The sequence below is a fragment of the Arachis stenosperma genome, chromosome 3 (genome assembly GCF_014773155.1).
Source record: "Arachis stenosperma cultivar V10309 chromosome 3, arast.V10309.gnm1.PFL2, whole genome shotgun sequence".
In the NCBI taxonomy this organism is placed as follows: Eukaryota; Viridiplantae; Streptophyta; class Magnoliopsida; order Fabales; family Fabaceae; genus Arachis; species Arachis stenosperma.
Window position 1 is genome coordinate 32,121,097 of NC_080379.1, and position 18,020 is coordinate 32,139,116.

General features: G+C 29.0%; 1 protein-coding gene across 1 annotated transcript; it reads right to left on the reverse strand.

Annotated features, from left to right (window-relative positions):
• Positions 1-4,300: 4,300 nt before the first annotated feature.
• LOC130969973 (cyclic nucleotide-gated ion channel 4-like) lies at positions 4,301-17,274 on the reverse strand. The gene is given in 8 exon segments (XM_057895896.1): positions 4,301-4,994; positions 4,997-5,039; positions 5,108-5,194; positions 6,120-6,356; positions 7,336-7,444; positions 8,026-8,342; positions 9,365-9,580; positions 16,441-17,274. Coding segments are annotated over 8 exon segments (2,247 nt in total). The 5' UTR covers positions 17,209-17,274; the 3' UTR covers positions 4,301-4,524.
• Positions 17,275-18,020: the final 746 nt, after the last annotated feature.

Sequence of the window (18,020 nt, forward strand, 5' to 3'; positions counted from 1 at the left end):
ACTCACGCGGACGCGTGACAGAGGCCACGCACCAGAAATTGCAGAAAACGCTCATAGCGGATTCTGAAGCCTTTTTGGCCCAAATCCAAGTCCAGAAGTCATAGACCAGAGGTTATGAAGTGGAGGAATGCATCCATTCAGGGGGTCTCCGAATTTTTAGTCACTTTCCATGATTTAGGTTTAGTCTTGAGAGAGGTTCTCTCCTCTCTCTCTCTTTAGGATTTAGGATTTAGGATTTCTCTTAGTTTTAGGAGTAACTCTCGATCCCAGGTTCAATATTTCTTTTACTATTTAATTTCTCTTCTATTTTTGTTTACTCTGAGGCTTTTATTGTGTTTGATTGATGTTGCCCAATTGGCTGTTGATATTGTCCATGTTAGAATTGACATTTTTATTTAATGATATTTGAGGTATTTCAGTTTATAATTGTTCCTTTTTATTATCCCCAATTTGAAGACAATTTTTATTCCAGCAGATTTAACTTCTTTTCCTTTTGGTCTTGGTTGAGAAATCAGTAACTCAGGAGTTATCTTAGCTTAACATAATTGATAATTGTTATCTTTGCTAATTGGACTGAACTTCAATAATCCCAACCTTTTCTTAGGAAATAAATAGGATTCGAAGGCGAAAATAATTTATCCCTTAACTTTCCTTTGCTTTAGCAAAGGTTAACTAAGTGGAATTAAGATTCAACTTTCATTATTATTGCTAAGAATAACAAAGTTTGGACTTCCAATTTCTCATACCTTGCCAAAGGTTTGCTTTACAGTATTTATTTATTTATTTTAATTGTCATTTAAATTATTTGCCATATTTATTCCTCATTCTCAAAACACCAATTTTACCTTTTTCATAGCCAATAATAAGAACATACCTCCCTGCAATTCCTTGAGAAGACGACCCGAGGTTTAAATACTCGATTATCAATTTTAAAAGGGGTTTGTTACTTGTGACAACCAAAACGTTTGTACGAAGGAATTTCTGTTGGTTTAGAATCTATATCTACAACGCGACTATTTTTATAAAATTCTTTACTAGCAAAAATCCTAACGTCCTCAATTGATAAACAACAGAGCTCATCAGCCATTGTACCAAATGGATAAAGCCTTGCCCACAATGACCTCCCATGATCATTCTCATCGTACCCATGGAGTCTCTTCTGTGACTCGTAAGCAGATTCAACCACTTGAAGGATTACAGAGGAGTCACCCTTACCTTCCAACACCTCGGCAGCATTATCCTTCGCCTGACCTCTCTTACGTTTGGACTTTTGAACAGGCCCATACTGGACAGCGGCAAGACCTTTCCCGATATTAGAAGAGACTTCTTTTTCATTTTTCTTGCGTTGGTTGAAGTAAGACTTCAAACCGGCAGTGGTGATAGTAGGAGCCTTCTCAGCTGCAAAACAAAAACAATCAAGGTCAGAAAGAATATCTCACAACAAGAAGAAAGAAAGCACAATAAAAGCAAGTTACCTATATGATCATACACAGCCTGTCTATCAGTATCCCACTTCAACATCTCAGCAACGGACAATAAACCACTCGGACCCAAGGACTTAAACAAGAAGTCCATCACAACATCATCTTCAGGAAGCCTATCATCTACATCTAACGCTTGGTAAGGCTCAGAACACCAGGACAACGGAAACCTTGCAACTAAATGCTCATTCAGATAAAAAGGGAATTCCTCGGGTACACTTCTAACTTTAACAAACATAGACTTAAAATCTTTAAATGGGTATTTATAAAGACCAAAAATAGCTCGACGCGGGTAGCTGCTAAGGTTCACCCACAAACCACGTCCCACCCCTTTAGCTTGGAACAACGAGAAGAAAAGCCTAAGAGATGGTGGCTGACCTAATAACTCCATCAGTATCTCAAAGACCCGAACAAAACCCCAAGAATTAGGGTGAAGTTGGGTTGGGGCACAGTTCAACTAGTACAAAACACCACATTCAAACTCGGTAAAAGGCAGTTTGACTCCCAACTCCGTAAACAAGCAGCTATACATGTAAAAAAAGGACCAATCTTTCAACTGATCACAGACCCGATCATCTTTACCACAGGGCAACAACTCTATCTTAATATTACTGCCTTCCCTGACCCACAGATCCGACCCTAGTAACCCGACTGACTCACCATCATCAAACTGCGACGCATGTTGCTTCACCCTGGTATCTACCCAACCACATGCATCACCCTCATCACAGTTCTCCATCACAAGCAAAGAAAGAATAAAACACGAAGAAGAAGATGAAAATCAACACTAACCTTTGTTAGCCATTCTCAGACAAGAACTTTCCTTTTTTCCTCCAGGAAACACCAACAAATTCTGAAGCAAAAATAAAAAGAGGGGTGATAAAAAGTAACCTTAGCAAACGGTTACAAATCCTTTCGTATTCAATCCTGGACATTGAAAAAAGAGAACATTAAATGACTCCATAATCCAACGAAAGAGGGTACCTAGGAAAGCGGACACGTTTCACATCAGTCATGTCAACTGGTGCGAAAGACAAAGCAAAAACGTTTCAAAACTCATTCAGGACCAAATCGAGCTTGGGGGCTGTAAGGAATGTACATGACAACAGCTCAGCGACCGAGGTTTGCGACATCATTTTCAAAAGCTCGCCTTAGTCCTGTCCAAACCAAGGCAAGCTTGGGGGCTATGATACGTTACCTCAAACCTCGGCCGCCCGAGAAACTTGGCATGTCAGCAACTAAGATCGGCCTCACGCCAGCTGTCCGATAAGCTCGGCACGGAGGCAGATAAACTCGGATTCACCCATTTGAAAATAAGGAACGTGCTCAACAAATCTAAAACAGAAATATCATAACCAACCTACAAACCAGGACTTATCCACAATAAATGGTAAAATAACTCCTATAAAGCCGAGCTAATATGCTCGGCTAAAGTCAGGTTCCATTACTAGTTTTCATATTCACTTATTCACTCTCACTTAATTATTCTCACTCTCTCTCTCTCTCTCTCGAGATTATCACTAATTTGAGCGTCGGAGTATTTTTTGCAGGTATTCCCGCCGCGGTGTTTGATCTTGGTCGACGAAAAGCTCTTCCTCTCGGTTGACGACTTACTCGGAAGCGCTTAAACTCGGCCTACCCAGTGTTCGGACGAATCAAAATTTATTAAGTAATACCGTATTTGATTGATTTCTTGAGTTTGGTGATTGTATGTTGTATAGTATAATGTAATAGGATATTGTGAATTGGTCCTGTTCTATGATTTTATTTGAATTGAATAGAAATATTGAATGGCGTAATAATAAAGTGGGTAAAGAGCTTCTTCAGACTTGAGAATTTGAATAGATGATCGCCTTTAGCTTGGAGTCATCGGTGTCGATGGTGATAGTGGTGGAGGAGGAGGGTGTTGGTGGTAGTGGTAGTGTTACAAGCGGTGATATGAGAGAGAGAGAGAGAGAGAGAGAGAGAGAGAGAGATATGATGATGATAATGATGATGGTGATGGTCATGGGTGTGGAAAGAGTAATTTAGGATTTTTTTTATAATGTTTTAAGGTTTGAATAGTTTTGTCTACAGAGTCGATCTTTTATAAGTATAATATTAATTTTTGTCTTTTATAAGTAAGAAAAAGTCAACATCTTCATATTTTATAAATAAAAATAATAGTTTATTTTTTAAAGATATGATTTTTTTTTTCTTTCTAATCTTGCTTATAGTAACGTACAAGTATATATATAAAGAAATATAGAGATTTATTATTCCTAAAAGACAAATAAAAAATGAATGATTTCATTAATTTGAGTAGCAAAAGATTTTTTTGAACTTAGAATAGTAAAAATTGATTTATTTTCTTTCTTTTATTGCTATTTGTTATTTTTTTATTTATTGGTTTTGACTTTATTATAAATATCTAATTTCTCCCTTTGTACACAAAATTTTGGTAAGAATTATACCTGTAATATTTTAGAAGAAAAAGAACTAGTAAATATAATTTTTTTATAGATTATAAGAAATGAAATTTCGACCTTGTTGGTAAAATTTGTGTAAAACAATTTAAAATAGAAGTGTATATTTACAAATAGAAAAGTATGAGGAGCCAATAGAATATTTGTATAATGTGTACAATAGAGATTTATGGAGTATTAGAGATATAATCATTATTGTTACCTTTTCTCATCAGCTAAACCTTTTAGGATGAGTGATATCATGACATGGTATTAGAACACTAGATCTGAAAGATCAAGAGTTCGATCCTTGGTGAACCCCAAAATCAGTTTAATTGTCTCCCTAGCGGATCCTTTACAAATATATACCATTAGTTAATAAAAGAAATATGGTAGGATAAAATATTAATCTGAAGTTTAAAAGATGTAAATATTGAACTACATTTATTTAAAAGAAATCTAAAACGTTGAACAAATGATTGAGTAATAGGATAGTGGACATAAACACACATATACACAGCTAATTTCTCATACTCCACTGTGAAAATCAGCCAAATAAATCTGACATGATGAGCATGATAATAGTATATCTCACGTTCTCAGAAGTCATAATCTTCCTGATTAGGCTTTGGAGACGTTAACAATGCTGTATAGAGCCTAAGCCTGTCTTCTCCCATGGAAGAGGAACGTAACACAGGCCTCCTTGGCATTATAAAGGACAAGGAAGTCAAAGTCAACCGATGCTTGTACCTCCTCCACGCCAATTGAATTGCCACGGCGGCCCACGTTCGCCATCCTGGCGAATAATACCTGGCACTTCTTTTCACTTTTTCCTTCACAAAAGTATATCTAAAATGCTGTGTAACATATTTCACATCCTCGGCTTCTAGGCCGAATGCCTCGGTGGTTTCGAGTGTTACAAGAGTGGACGAAGACGGCGGAAGGCGCTCGATGAAGGGCCGCCTTAAACACCAGGAAAGGAGTTCGTCTCCGCTGAAGTTTCCGGGACCTAACATGCAACAACTTTCCACACCATCTCTTAGAAGTTGGCTGCTTTGAAGGTGACCCTTACCACAAATAGCATTCTTTGGACTGGGTCTCCCTCTTTGGCTATCTGCACCATCATAAGTAATAATTAATATAATATTTAGCACAATAATGCTACATTGTTGTAGAGCTTACTGTTTCTCCCTTTGTGAATATGAGAGACTTCACGCGGTCACAAATGTTCTCTAGGACAAGTTCATCCATATGCTGAAATAGTGGCACCTAAACCGAAGTATTGACCAAGTGTTAGTAGTGTTGGTTGGTATCAAGGCATACGTTTCACGAACATAGATATTGTTGGGCCACTAACATGTTTTTATTTGATGGCCCAGATAATAGGTTTATCGTTTATCAAATTTGGTCTCTGTGTCCAAAGGCGAGGGGAGAAAAGTGAGAGAGAAAAAACAAGTCTAAAAAAATTGAGATATTTTTGGTGTATATCTCTTGTATATTTTTTTGTTTTTAATAATAGAAGTGATTCATAAAAAATGAGAGGAGATAAAAATTTTAGTTTTTATGCCATAACAAAAATATGAATAAGAAAAGTGTATATAAAAAATAGCAAAAATATTTTTTTAAATTAAATAATAACTCAATAGTAACGGGGAAATGATTATTTCTTCTAATTGAAAATAGATATCTTCAATTGGAAATTCGTATTATGATTTACGAAGTCTAAATCCTAAACCCTGCTAGAAAGTAGAAACCTACCTTATCCTCTGATGATTATAAATTCGTTTATTGAGAAAATCTACTCTTCAACCTAATTAATATTATTAATGATCCATTAATTATAAAATCATACATACATGTCACGGTAAAAAGTTCTAACTGGAATGAGTTTTAATTTTAAAGTAAAAAATGAATAAAAAATCATTTGACGCGTAAGTCAAGTCTCTTTTACTCTTTAAATTCTTTTCTTTTTTTGATATCTTTCCAACTCGAAATTAAACATGCATTTTCTTTTTTTTTTTTTTGTCTGGTATGTTTAAATATTTAGAAAAAATTTTAAGTGTTTCAAGAATATTAGTATTTGAATCATTTTAGAGGTTAAGTGGATCTCAAATATAATAATGATCAATGACCAAATCATTGTACTTTATTGTTATATATATGTTATCCTGAGATTAGGAGGAAGAGTTTTTACCTGCTTGACCAAATCCAAACAAAGATGATACTTGATGTCTCTTCTTAGCCCTTCAGGCAAATTGCTGGTCATCTCACACTCATCAACGCCACGCATGGCGGCCCAACGATGCCGTTCATACGTTCGCACTCTCTGCCGTAACCCGGGCGGCAGCCGCCTCTTCCTCATCCACCATTCAATGTTCCTCATCTTCAGTTGCATTGCTTGCTTCTTTGATGTTGTTGCATGCAAAAACACCTGCTCCGTACATGCACATATATAGTTCCATATCATATTAACATTAATATAACTAAGTCTAGTATATTTAAACATGCACATGGTATACATGGGTTTAACGTGATCAAGGGCAGATAAAAATGTTTGGAAAATAATAAAAATTAATTGAAAATAATCCAAAAAATTTTTATTTTGCACTTTATAGTCACTGTTGAAATAAATGAAGATATCATTTTAGATATAATAAATATAAATTACTGATATTACATATATGGAATATTAAGTTAAACAGAATAATTTTGGGGTTATTGCCTTCCTAACATTACTCTTTAATAAAATAGAGTAAAGATTAAGAAAATTGTAATTCAATTTCTTATAAAAAACATAAGAGTAAATGGTCAAATTTGTTCCTGAAAAATTGCTCATTCTTTAAATTAGTCTTCGAAATATTTTTTAATCAAATTCGGTTTTAAAAAATTTTAAGTTGATTACATGAGTCCTTCTGTTACTTCTTTTGCTCATGAAGTCAGAATTTACTAATATAACATGTTAAGTAAGGTCACAACACACACTAGACAATCCTAGTTGGGTACTAACATGACAAATTTATAAAATTAGATCAAATCATCAAATCATTCTCAAATTGAGAGATTTTAATGTCTCAATGTCTCCTTTAATTTGAGATTAATTTGATCTAATTGTATAAATTTGTCATATTAATCACTAATTAGAACTATCATGAATATGCTATGGTCTGTGTGATGTTATTTAATGTGCCATATCTACAAATTTTAATATCATTGACAATGAAAGTAGTAAAAAGACTAACATCACTAACTTAAAATTTTTTAAGAACGAATTTAATTAAAAAAATCTTTCAAAAACCAATTTAAAAATTGAGTGATTTTTCAAAGATAAATTTGATCATTTACTTAAAAATATAAATAGAAGTTTCATATCATATGGACGACTGTGGCAATGTTAAATGTGTTTTATTTACCTTGATGTTTCCAATTAACATGGTGACAAGAAGAAGACCACTGGTCAAGACAATGATGTTAAAAACTACTTCTAGCCATTCTGTTGTGCTCTCTAGGTTCCCAAAAGTGCTGGAAAAAAAAAAGACAAAGATTGAGGAACTATGAAGCAATCAAGCAAGTACAATAACAGTCCAGAAGAAACAGTCAAACAGAAGAAATAGCAATGCTATGCACCATATATAGGTGCACAACATGCCTTATCTAGTTTCTGCCTTTGACCCATTTAGTACTTTTTGTTATACCCAATACAACATTTCTTGTTTCTTGCCTTGTTTTTAAAATTTTAATTCCGAAACATATATCAAGATGAATATATTTAAGAACCTTACAAATTTAAGCAGAGGAAAGATTTTCATCAAAAGCATCATGCAAAAGGTATGTACGTACCAAATAGAGAATAAAACTAATAACTAGCTAGGATCTGAGTAAGATTATATCATCATTGTACTACATGAAAATTTCGTGCAAAATAAGAGGGTCCAAATATTCTCGAAACATTCTAGGCAATGAATGTACATAAAACATAATAATTCTCAGGCTTCGCATCAAGCTTTTCTTGAAATAGAAAAATTCATCACAACGCAGCACAGAATAAAGTATAATATTTTAGTCATCAATCATCATCATGCAAAGTCAAGTATCGAGTGTACCTGAGAGTCATTAGGCCCCAGAAGATAGGGAAAAGTATCTTTTCCAATCGATTATCATTGGTGACAAGTTGAACAGTCCACTTATAAGCTCCATAGTTATACTTGTCAGACCCATCTAAGCAAATGGACCTTGCTTCCCTGTTCCCTGCCCAAGCCAACCTTGCTCTGTCACTAACCAAGCTTCTTGTACTTCCATAGTATATTGCTTCTTTGCATGAAAGAATCCTTGATCCACAACCATCTGTTCTTGCACACTGTTCTTTCAGGCACTTTGCTGCTCTCTCGATCCCTAACAAGTACCAACATGCCCCTGCTGCCTGTAAATTCATTTTTTCCATATCACTCACTTGTATAAGTAACTCATCAACAATACAACATAATTTTAATATAATTTTTTTTCAATAATAACATAACAATATATTAAAAAGAGGAGGAACAATACTAGAACAATAATATATATCTTTATCCTCTACTAATTCTTTAAATAGAAAAAAGGGTAAAGTATTAAATTAGACTATACATTTTGTTCTAATTCTGTTTTAGTTTCTAAAATTTAAAGTCTCATATTTAAATAAAAAAAATTTTTATTTAGTTTTAATATAGTCATGCCGTAAAGTCAATATTAAATAATTAACAAAACTCAGTTTTCAAATATGAAAAAGTTATATAACTAAACTCTTGTTGTCGAGGAAAATTTCCCGCAGTAAAAGTGACGATGACCTTGTCCTCATCGCTACCGACGAATTTTTCTGCAAAAAGCGAGTTCTCGAAAATGTTCTCCATGTGCTCAAACCAAGGCCAGTGGCTCGCAGTAATACATCTGCTGCTGATCTTGTGTCTATCTTGTGTTTCTCGAGTTTGTACCTCTTTAGGGAAGGACATTAAGGTTTGTAGAGCGGTGCCGTTAATTATTTAAGTTGACAACAGGACTATATTGAATTTAAATGAAATTTGTTTGAATTCAAATATGACACTTTAAATCTTAAGAATTAAAACAGGATTAAACCGTAAGGGACTAATTTAATACTTTACCTTATAATGATATTTTTTTAATTTAATCATCTTATATTATAAATTATACTAGGACATATTTATCAACAAAAATATTAAAAATTTGATAAATGTAATGAATAAATTAATATATCTGACAAAAATAATTTTTTAAAATTTCTAGAGGAATAAAAATTGTTTATTATTGAGAGGCATGTAATTTGTAGCTCGCTTACTCATATATTATAAATAGGGTAAATTAATTAAAATAAAATTGATGGAGTTGAATAAATTATGGTTGATGCATGTGAATGTAGGGAGAGGTATATCGATCTGTGAAGAAACTTACATGAGAGGCGACAAAATAGGCAATCATGTTAAGAGCAATACCCCACCAAACGGTTCCAAAAATGTAGCCAGAGAGGTTCTGCATTCTTCGAAGATGGCAAACTGCGTGATATATTTTGGGAAGGTATTGCAACAGAAACATTATCAGCAACACTGTCATCACCAATGTCACCGACCCTTTCTCTAACAAAGATGGGATTCCCACCCACACCACTATCTGAACAACACACATTCAATATATCACAAATCTGAACAACATGCATTATATATATAATCTCAATTCTCTTTATTATTATTATTATACTTTTCATCTGCTCAATGGTACAATAAAATTTAAAATGACCAAAATAAATGTAAATATAATATAATTATGTTATCTATACACTAAAAATCAACTATTAAATTAATAATCACCTTTATAACATATATATTAAAATACATATTAAAAATAAGTTAAATATCATATATATTTAAATATAAATATATAATGATTGAGTTAATAACTAATATTTTGTGTGTACGTATTATTTTTAAATGTCATAAAGTGTGATTTTTTATTTTTCTGAACAATTTTTTGCATTATTATATATATATACTTTTATTTTATTTTTTATGCCAGTTGTATTTAAAAAGCAAAGTTTGTCCTTTGCTCATAAAAATGTTTAGACATACATCAGGTACCAACCGTAAAGGTTACGTTTTCAAGCTTAGTTATTAGCTCTTAATTTTCAACTTTTTCCTGAGCACCTTTTCTCATCCGGCACATACAATAAACTTAATAATAAAATAATGAAAAAAACACTCATTAGAAAATAATGAACTAATTAAATCCTTGATTAGGAACATTTTAATACGTTCATCAGTATCCTGAAGTTGGTTCGTGTAAGGGTGTAACAATTAAACAATACTGAGATTCAAAACGCAGAAGAAGCATGAATCTTTATACGGATAGTAGTAGCTAGGGGACCACTCTGTATGTCTCTATACCTAACATAAATCTCTATCTCTATGGCGACAAAGCTTCAAAATTGGTGGTATCTCTCCCTGTGGCTCACATGTTCCAGATGAGTTGATGTTACGTGTAACATACTGTGTTTCTGTTTTGTTCATAGTGTAGGCAAAGCATGTTCAGAGGTCCATCACAAAAGAGGCGTGTACCACCTTCTAATTAATAAGAAAATATATAACAACAATAACCTCTCTTCAATTTCGTCTTCTATACAAAGTTATTAAGGAAGCCGTAGCGACAGTAATTTTTGTGTTTTGTAATTATCAATTAGTCATTAATAATATTTTTAATAGTATAAAATTATATTTTTTTATAATTAAGTACTGACTATAAAATACAAAAATTATTGACTCTTAGACTTTCTCAACGTTATATTTTCAATTAGGTCCAAAAAAATTTTAAGACCGACGTTTTCAGTCCAAAAAATTTATTTTGATGAAGTATTTAAATTTAATAAAAATAAGATATATATATATATATATTCTTTTATCACATTTTTTAAAATTTATTTTTTTAAATAAAAATGATGAATCTGAATAATATAAGAACTTATATATTTATTTTCGTAAATTTTAGAGACCTCACTATAATACATTTATTTTAAGACGAAAATGTCTCAAACAAAATTTTTAAAGAACAATTTAAACATATTCTGTATATATAATAATCCGGGCACAATAATAAACAAAACGACAAACTTCTCGTGTTTTTAAAACATATTATGTACCTACTCTAAGGTAACTACAACCTACTCTAAGCATTGTTATTTTTATGAATTTACTTTCAGTTTACTATGTTGGTATAAAAAATAAGAATTTAATTTAATTTTCATATACTAATTTTGTAAATGATTTTTTTACTAACTACATATTGTCATATCGACTAAAATAATTTGTTTCAATGTATATGATTGAATAATTATGTAAAATGATTTATGTTTAATTTAAATAAAATTTTTTAAAGAAGTGCTTAAAATTTTAAAAAATAAAAATATCTTGTTTGTATTTGTTAAATAAAAAAATTTATATAATTATGTTTAATTTGTGTTTGTATTTATGTTTATATATGTAAAAGTTATGAGTGCTTCTAAAAGTATTTTAAAAAAATTAAAATTAACTTGTGATTATTAAAATTAAAAAGTCTGATATAATTTTATATATTAATAATATTTAAATTTACTCTTATCTTTATATTTTATGGTCTTTTTAAATTTTAAAAATTATTTTATTAAACATAATAATAATAATAATAATAATTATTATTATTATTATTATTATTATTATTATTTATATTTATTAAAAAATATTTTTAGTTTGATTTACTAAACAATAAATGCTATAACTTTTTTAAAATATATATTTTAAAAATTAGTTGTAATAAATTACTTTTAAAAAATAAAAATTTTATTAAACCGAACTTTATACTATCAATATATTAAAATTAGAAAACAAAAATAGCTGTTTTCGTGTATATATTACTCAAAGTGTCATTTAAAAAAAAATGTTTCAATTAAATAATTGTGTAAAAAAATTCATAATTTTGATTCCTCAAAATTAAAATCAATTTGTTTATAATAGTTGGAAGTTACATTAAAAATAATAAAAATGAGTGATTATGGTTTTGCTCATCAGTACATATTCTGAAGCATACAGCCTTTTGTTTTTAAAGAAAAAATACAGGTACACGTACCATCACAAATTAATTAAATTGACAACCATATGCAATTTCCTAAATTCAAAAAAAGATTAATCACCAGATGTCGAAATTTATTCTTAAATGCAGTTTGTTCGTATATATACGTCGATTGAGACATAATTCAAGTTGAGTCATATATAATTAAATGACTTCTATACTCCAATTATGGAGGGAAGTTATTTAATTTACTCCCAGAATCATTGGGACGTATTATGGAGGAAATAATCATAATATATTTAAAATGAAAGTATAAATTAAACAAAAAATTATTTACAAACTAAAATTACTTATCAAAATTAATTATTATATATTTGTATATTAATATATGTATATTTTATTAATTTAATTTTAATGTGTGTTTTATATTTAAATATGTATTTAATATTAGTAATTAATTTTAATATATGCTTATCATAATTGTAAAATAAATTTTAATGGGTTCTGATCAGTTAAATAGAGAGAATGACCGAAATATTTTAAAAGAAATTAAAAAGTTTTAGAAATTAAATTTTTTATTAATTTTTATATGTATTTCTTAAATAATTATTTAAATATTTTTGTAAAAAAAGATTGAGTACATAAGTTATTAGACATTTAAGAAAAAATTACTTTTTGTTATTTTTTACTGAATTAATATTAATTTTTGGCTTTTATCGGTTTCATATTTTAAAATTATTTTATCAAATTTTAATGTTTTGTGCAATTTTGGCTTTTTATCTGAAATTTAAAGATAACAAGAAGAGACAAAAAGTCAGGTGAATCATAATAACGACTCCTTACTAATCATAATAAAACAAAAATATTTAAAAAATAATAAAAATTAATCTAAAATTATTTTATATTATATTTATTAATTATTTTAAAATAATTAATTATATTAATTATATTAAATATAATAAATATATATATTATATATATAAAATTGTAAATATTAAATTAAATAAAATTACTTTTTAATATTACCTCCGTAAAATTATTCTAATAAAATAGGCATACATAAAGTAGATAATGAATTATGATGCATAGAGTCACAAATACATTTACACAGATATAGATACAAGATACGATATGATACAGGATATATAAATATACAAATTTTAAAATCTTTTAAGATACGAAAATATGGTATATATATAAAATATAAAGTATTTTTTAGATAAATTATAATAATATTTTATTGATATTAAAATATAAAATAAATTTTTAATTATTTTTAATATTTTTTTAATTATATAAAATATTTAAAATATTTTTTATTTTAATAAATAATAATATATATTATTTTTAAACACATTTTAAAAATATATATTAAAAATAAAATTGGATATACTAATATGTGATTTTAAATATGTTTAAGCATGTCTCAAAATTTTTTTTTAATTTTTATTAAAATATGGTTGAATATAATAAAAAAATATGTCAAATAACTATTAATAAATATCGTATTTAAAATAAATTAGACATGTAAACATAATAACTCAATAAAATATCTATACTCCATAGATTAATGTATGACACGTGCGATTGCATGTTATTGCTATATAATTAATCATTGGATTCTAGAATGGAGGGGGAGAAAGAAGACATCAATAAGTTATTCTAATATACTACAAAAACGTAGACTCAATCAAAGACATCAAAAGACGTTCAAAACGTCTTTAAATAAATATATTTGATCTCGTTTATGGACTAAATTATTGTGTATTATATTTTAACATATAACATAAATTAAAAGTATTATCTTTATTAAAAAATATTATTATATTCTTAAAATTATTAATTTTACTTTTATAGTAATTTTTTAATTTATTTAAAATTTAAATTTTTAACAAACATTTTATTAGAAAATTATTTTATTTTTTTATAAATTTTATAATATTATTTTTTATTTTCATTTTATTATTTTAATATTTTTTTTCATTTTAATTTGTAAATTTAATAATTTTTTACGAAGTAAGTTTTTATTTATAGTTTTTATAATTTTTTTAATAATTTTGTATTTTTAAAGATCTATATTTTAATCTATCAATTTTTATTTCTAATTATTTTAATTTTAATCTAATAATTTTATTTATTTTTGAATTCTTTAAATAACACTTATTGTAAAATTGAGATTTTAAAAAAATTATTTTGTATTAATTTAAAAAATTTAATATCGTTTAAATTAATATTAGTTGAAATTATGAATATAATTTTTTTTAGATCTTTAATTTTATTCATAATTTATACTTTTATTTTTACTCTACGTTTTTGTAGCCACATAAACAATTAAAAAAAAGTTATTTTTACGATATTTATAAGTTCATGCTACAATTACAACAGATGTCGGAAACAAAGTTGATCAAAATTAAACCCAACCCCCTCCCCCTTCTTTTTTTTTTTTAAGTCTCTTGAACATTTATGCGTCTTAGTTTTAAAGTTTTTTTTTAGGTTAGAGTTACAACAATATTTATATAATTGAATTTAATTTTAATGTATTATCATTTGTAAAATAATTTAATATGTACATCTAATTCATAATATTATATCATTAGAATTAACTATTTTTTACATTAATTATATATATGATAATTTAAAAAAATTAATATAATTATACAACTATATGAAATATTTTATATTATCAATGTCTTAAAACTAAACTCTACATAATTATTATGCAAACAAAAAGTTGTTATTCGAATTTAATCACTTGGAACCATATTTGCAATATACTTAATAATAAAAGAAAATGTTACATGACTAACAAAATTTATCACTTTTGAGTTTTGACTAATATTTAGTCAATATTTTAAATAAATATTAAATTCTAAATCATAAATTTTAAATCCTAAATTTTAATATTAGCATAAAACTAAGGTGTTAGTCAAGTGTTAACTAATATTAATAGAATATGATATTCTCCTCATATTTCTCTAAATACAATTATATTTAGAAGTTAGCTCAAAGGTCAAGTGTTACTACTTATAGTTCTTATTAAAATTATTATGATCATTTTCACCTTTGCCAATATGAAGAAGTTCTTGTATGTTTTCAAAGAAATGCTGCGCTTATTAGTTGAAGTATATAACTTAAGTCTTAAATCAGTTTTTTTTTTTTTTTTCATTTTAGATTTCATATCAACTTGAGCAATATTAGTGTGCTTAATTTGGGTATTTAAAGGATCATCTAAATTAATTCATGAATATAAATTGATGTAGTATAAAACATTATAAATTATCATTGTATTAATACAAATTTTTTTAAGTTGTTGTTGTTCAAGTTATATAATTTTTAAATTAATTGTAAAAGAGTTATTTCTCAATAAAATTATTTATATAATTAAACTTCTAGCACTATTATTTTGTACTTATCACCATCCACTCAATATTATTCATCATATCAAATTAAATTAACGTTCCTATGTAGATAAATAATGCAGGTAAACATATATAGTTCGTGCTTATTGAGTCACTTCCAACAAAATCAACTTTATTCAAAATCAAATTTGCGAACACTTAGCTAATAAGTTCAAATTAAACCATAATAGTTTCCTCTTCAAGTATTATTTAGAACCTAGTTCATTATCACTTACTACTATAAATTCAATAAGGCCTATCCACAATTAACACTTCAGAAATACATAACTATGTTCCATGCCCTTGTCATCTCTTACATACCATCGCCATCCAGTGTATTATAGAAAACAAAAAAATAATTGTATAAATATATTAGGTAGATTGAATAATGAAAAGTTAATTTTATTGATAAAGTGAGATATTGCTTGCAAGTCTATAGTTGGTTTCGATACTTATTTAAATGGATAAATAAACTTACCGTTTACCTAATCCAAATTTTTAACAAAAAGAAGTCTGTAGTAGCATTTTACTGTTATTAATAAACGGTATGGAAACATTTCTCCTGTGTACCAAACTACGAACTTACGACATAACGCGACAAAACACATAAATAATAATTAATGACCATGAAAAAAAGGGGAGCAGTTTTTTGGTTTTTTTGAAATAGCAGTATTCTATTCTCAAAGAGATAGAATAGCGTTGTATATATCCCAAATGTGATTAAAAATGAGGATCAATATTTAAAATAATTAATAAAACATACATTTTATAAAAATTATAAATTTAATAATAGTTAAATTAATTTTATATTTTAATTTATTATTTTATCAGTTTTTTTATTTTAGAGAATCTGAATTAAAAAAAAACATCATATACATTTAATTTTAATTACTTTTGTATTTAAATAAGCTTGGTATTTGGTAATTTAGAAGTATGCTAGTAACATTTTAAGCTTAAACGGTATTCTAATGTTGAATCTGTTGTTAAATTCTCAATATGTGCAAAGAGGGAGAGAGAGAGTTGAGAAATAATTGTAACCTGAGGTATTGGAAGGATAACAAAGATATCAAAGAAGAATCCAGTCCTAGCCTTGAGATACCCAACAGCTACAGTACGGGGGTTAGTGTCCCTCAGCACCCCTCCGCTGCTTCCATCACCACCACCGCCGGCGGCCGCAGCACCCAAACCAAAGATCCTCTTCGCCATCTTGAGCTGCAGCCACATGTTCCACACGTGCAGTGCGTCCGTCATGCAGCGCAGAACCGTTACCGTTACGGCGAACCAACCATCCACGAAGAGGCACATACACGTGTCGCTCACAGAGAGCACATAGAAGAACAACGGGTCCACGAATAGACCCGTCGCGCACACCAGAAGAAACACTCTGTTCCATTCCTGGACCCATTTCGACCTCGGGTCCAGAACTTTACCCGTTGGCCACCACCGCCTCCACCTGCTGCCGCGGGATCTGCAGCACCATGCTCTTTGGGTGAATTCTCTTTTGTCTTCGCTATAGTTGTGGTGCTGCTGCTGGTCATCGTCATCGAGGTCGCTGTCGTCGTCGTCTGTGACGACGTTGTTGTCGCTGGTGGAGTAGAAGTGCGTGTGAGAGTCACGTGACGTGTCTTGCTCTGTGGTGGTGGTGGACATGGTGGTGTGGTGGTGGAGAGAGAAGGTTGTTGAGGGAGTTATTTGGGCACAGGTTTTGAGAGAGTGGTGAGAGTCTGGTGTATGATGTGTGCTGACTGCAGAGTAGAAGAGACGCAAATAATTGGAGAAGTGTGTATCTGAGAGAGTGTGTCTCATAAGAGTATAAAATTTAAAAGAAACCAAAAACCATTACGGTAATAATTTTTAGGCCAGTTCTACTATGATTATGGATACCATGGCTATCATGGCTACAACTTGACCAAGCAAAAAGCAATAATAGAATGACAAGTGGACAGCATTTGATTCCTTGTAATAGCTTTTGACCCTTATGATTAATTCTTAAGGTGAGTTCTTCCGTGCCTAAAGATTGCGGTTCCCAATTTACCGAAATGCTCAAATATCCACTAGAATATAGAGTGTTGTTACGTGGGTCCAACAAAAATAAAAGCTTTTAAACATAGTTATTTATCTATTTTTTTGGTCAGTAAACGGAGTTAATTATCTATTGGAGGATTGGATAAATGGCTTTCGTAAAAGTATGACACATTACTGTACTAGTTTACTGAAAATTTGAAATGTTTTAATTTTTATTGGTAAATTCTGTTGTGTCTATAATTTTGGTGTCTAAATTGTTAAATTTGTCTTTTCTAGTAAATTCAAATTCTGTGGTGTTTATAATTTTGGTGTCGAAATTATCAAATTTATCTTTTATGATAAATTTTAAATATTAAAAAATTATTTATTTTTATATTTTTTAATTTAAATTTTTATTTTTATTTTTTTTAATAAGTTAAACAAATGTATATAGACACTATAGCATACACTATTTTTATTTAACTAGTATTCTCATTACTTTAAAAGACTATTTAAGTGTCATCTTATTAAATAATTAAAAATATTTTTTATAACTTTTGAAAAAATATAGACAATAAATAAACTATTTTTATTAATCTGGCAATACATACAAT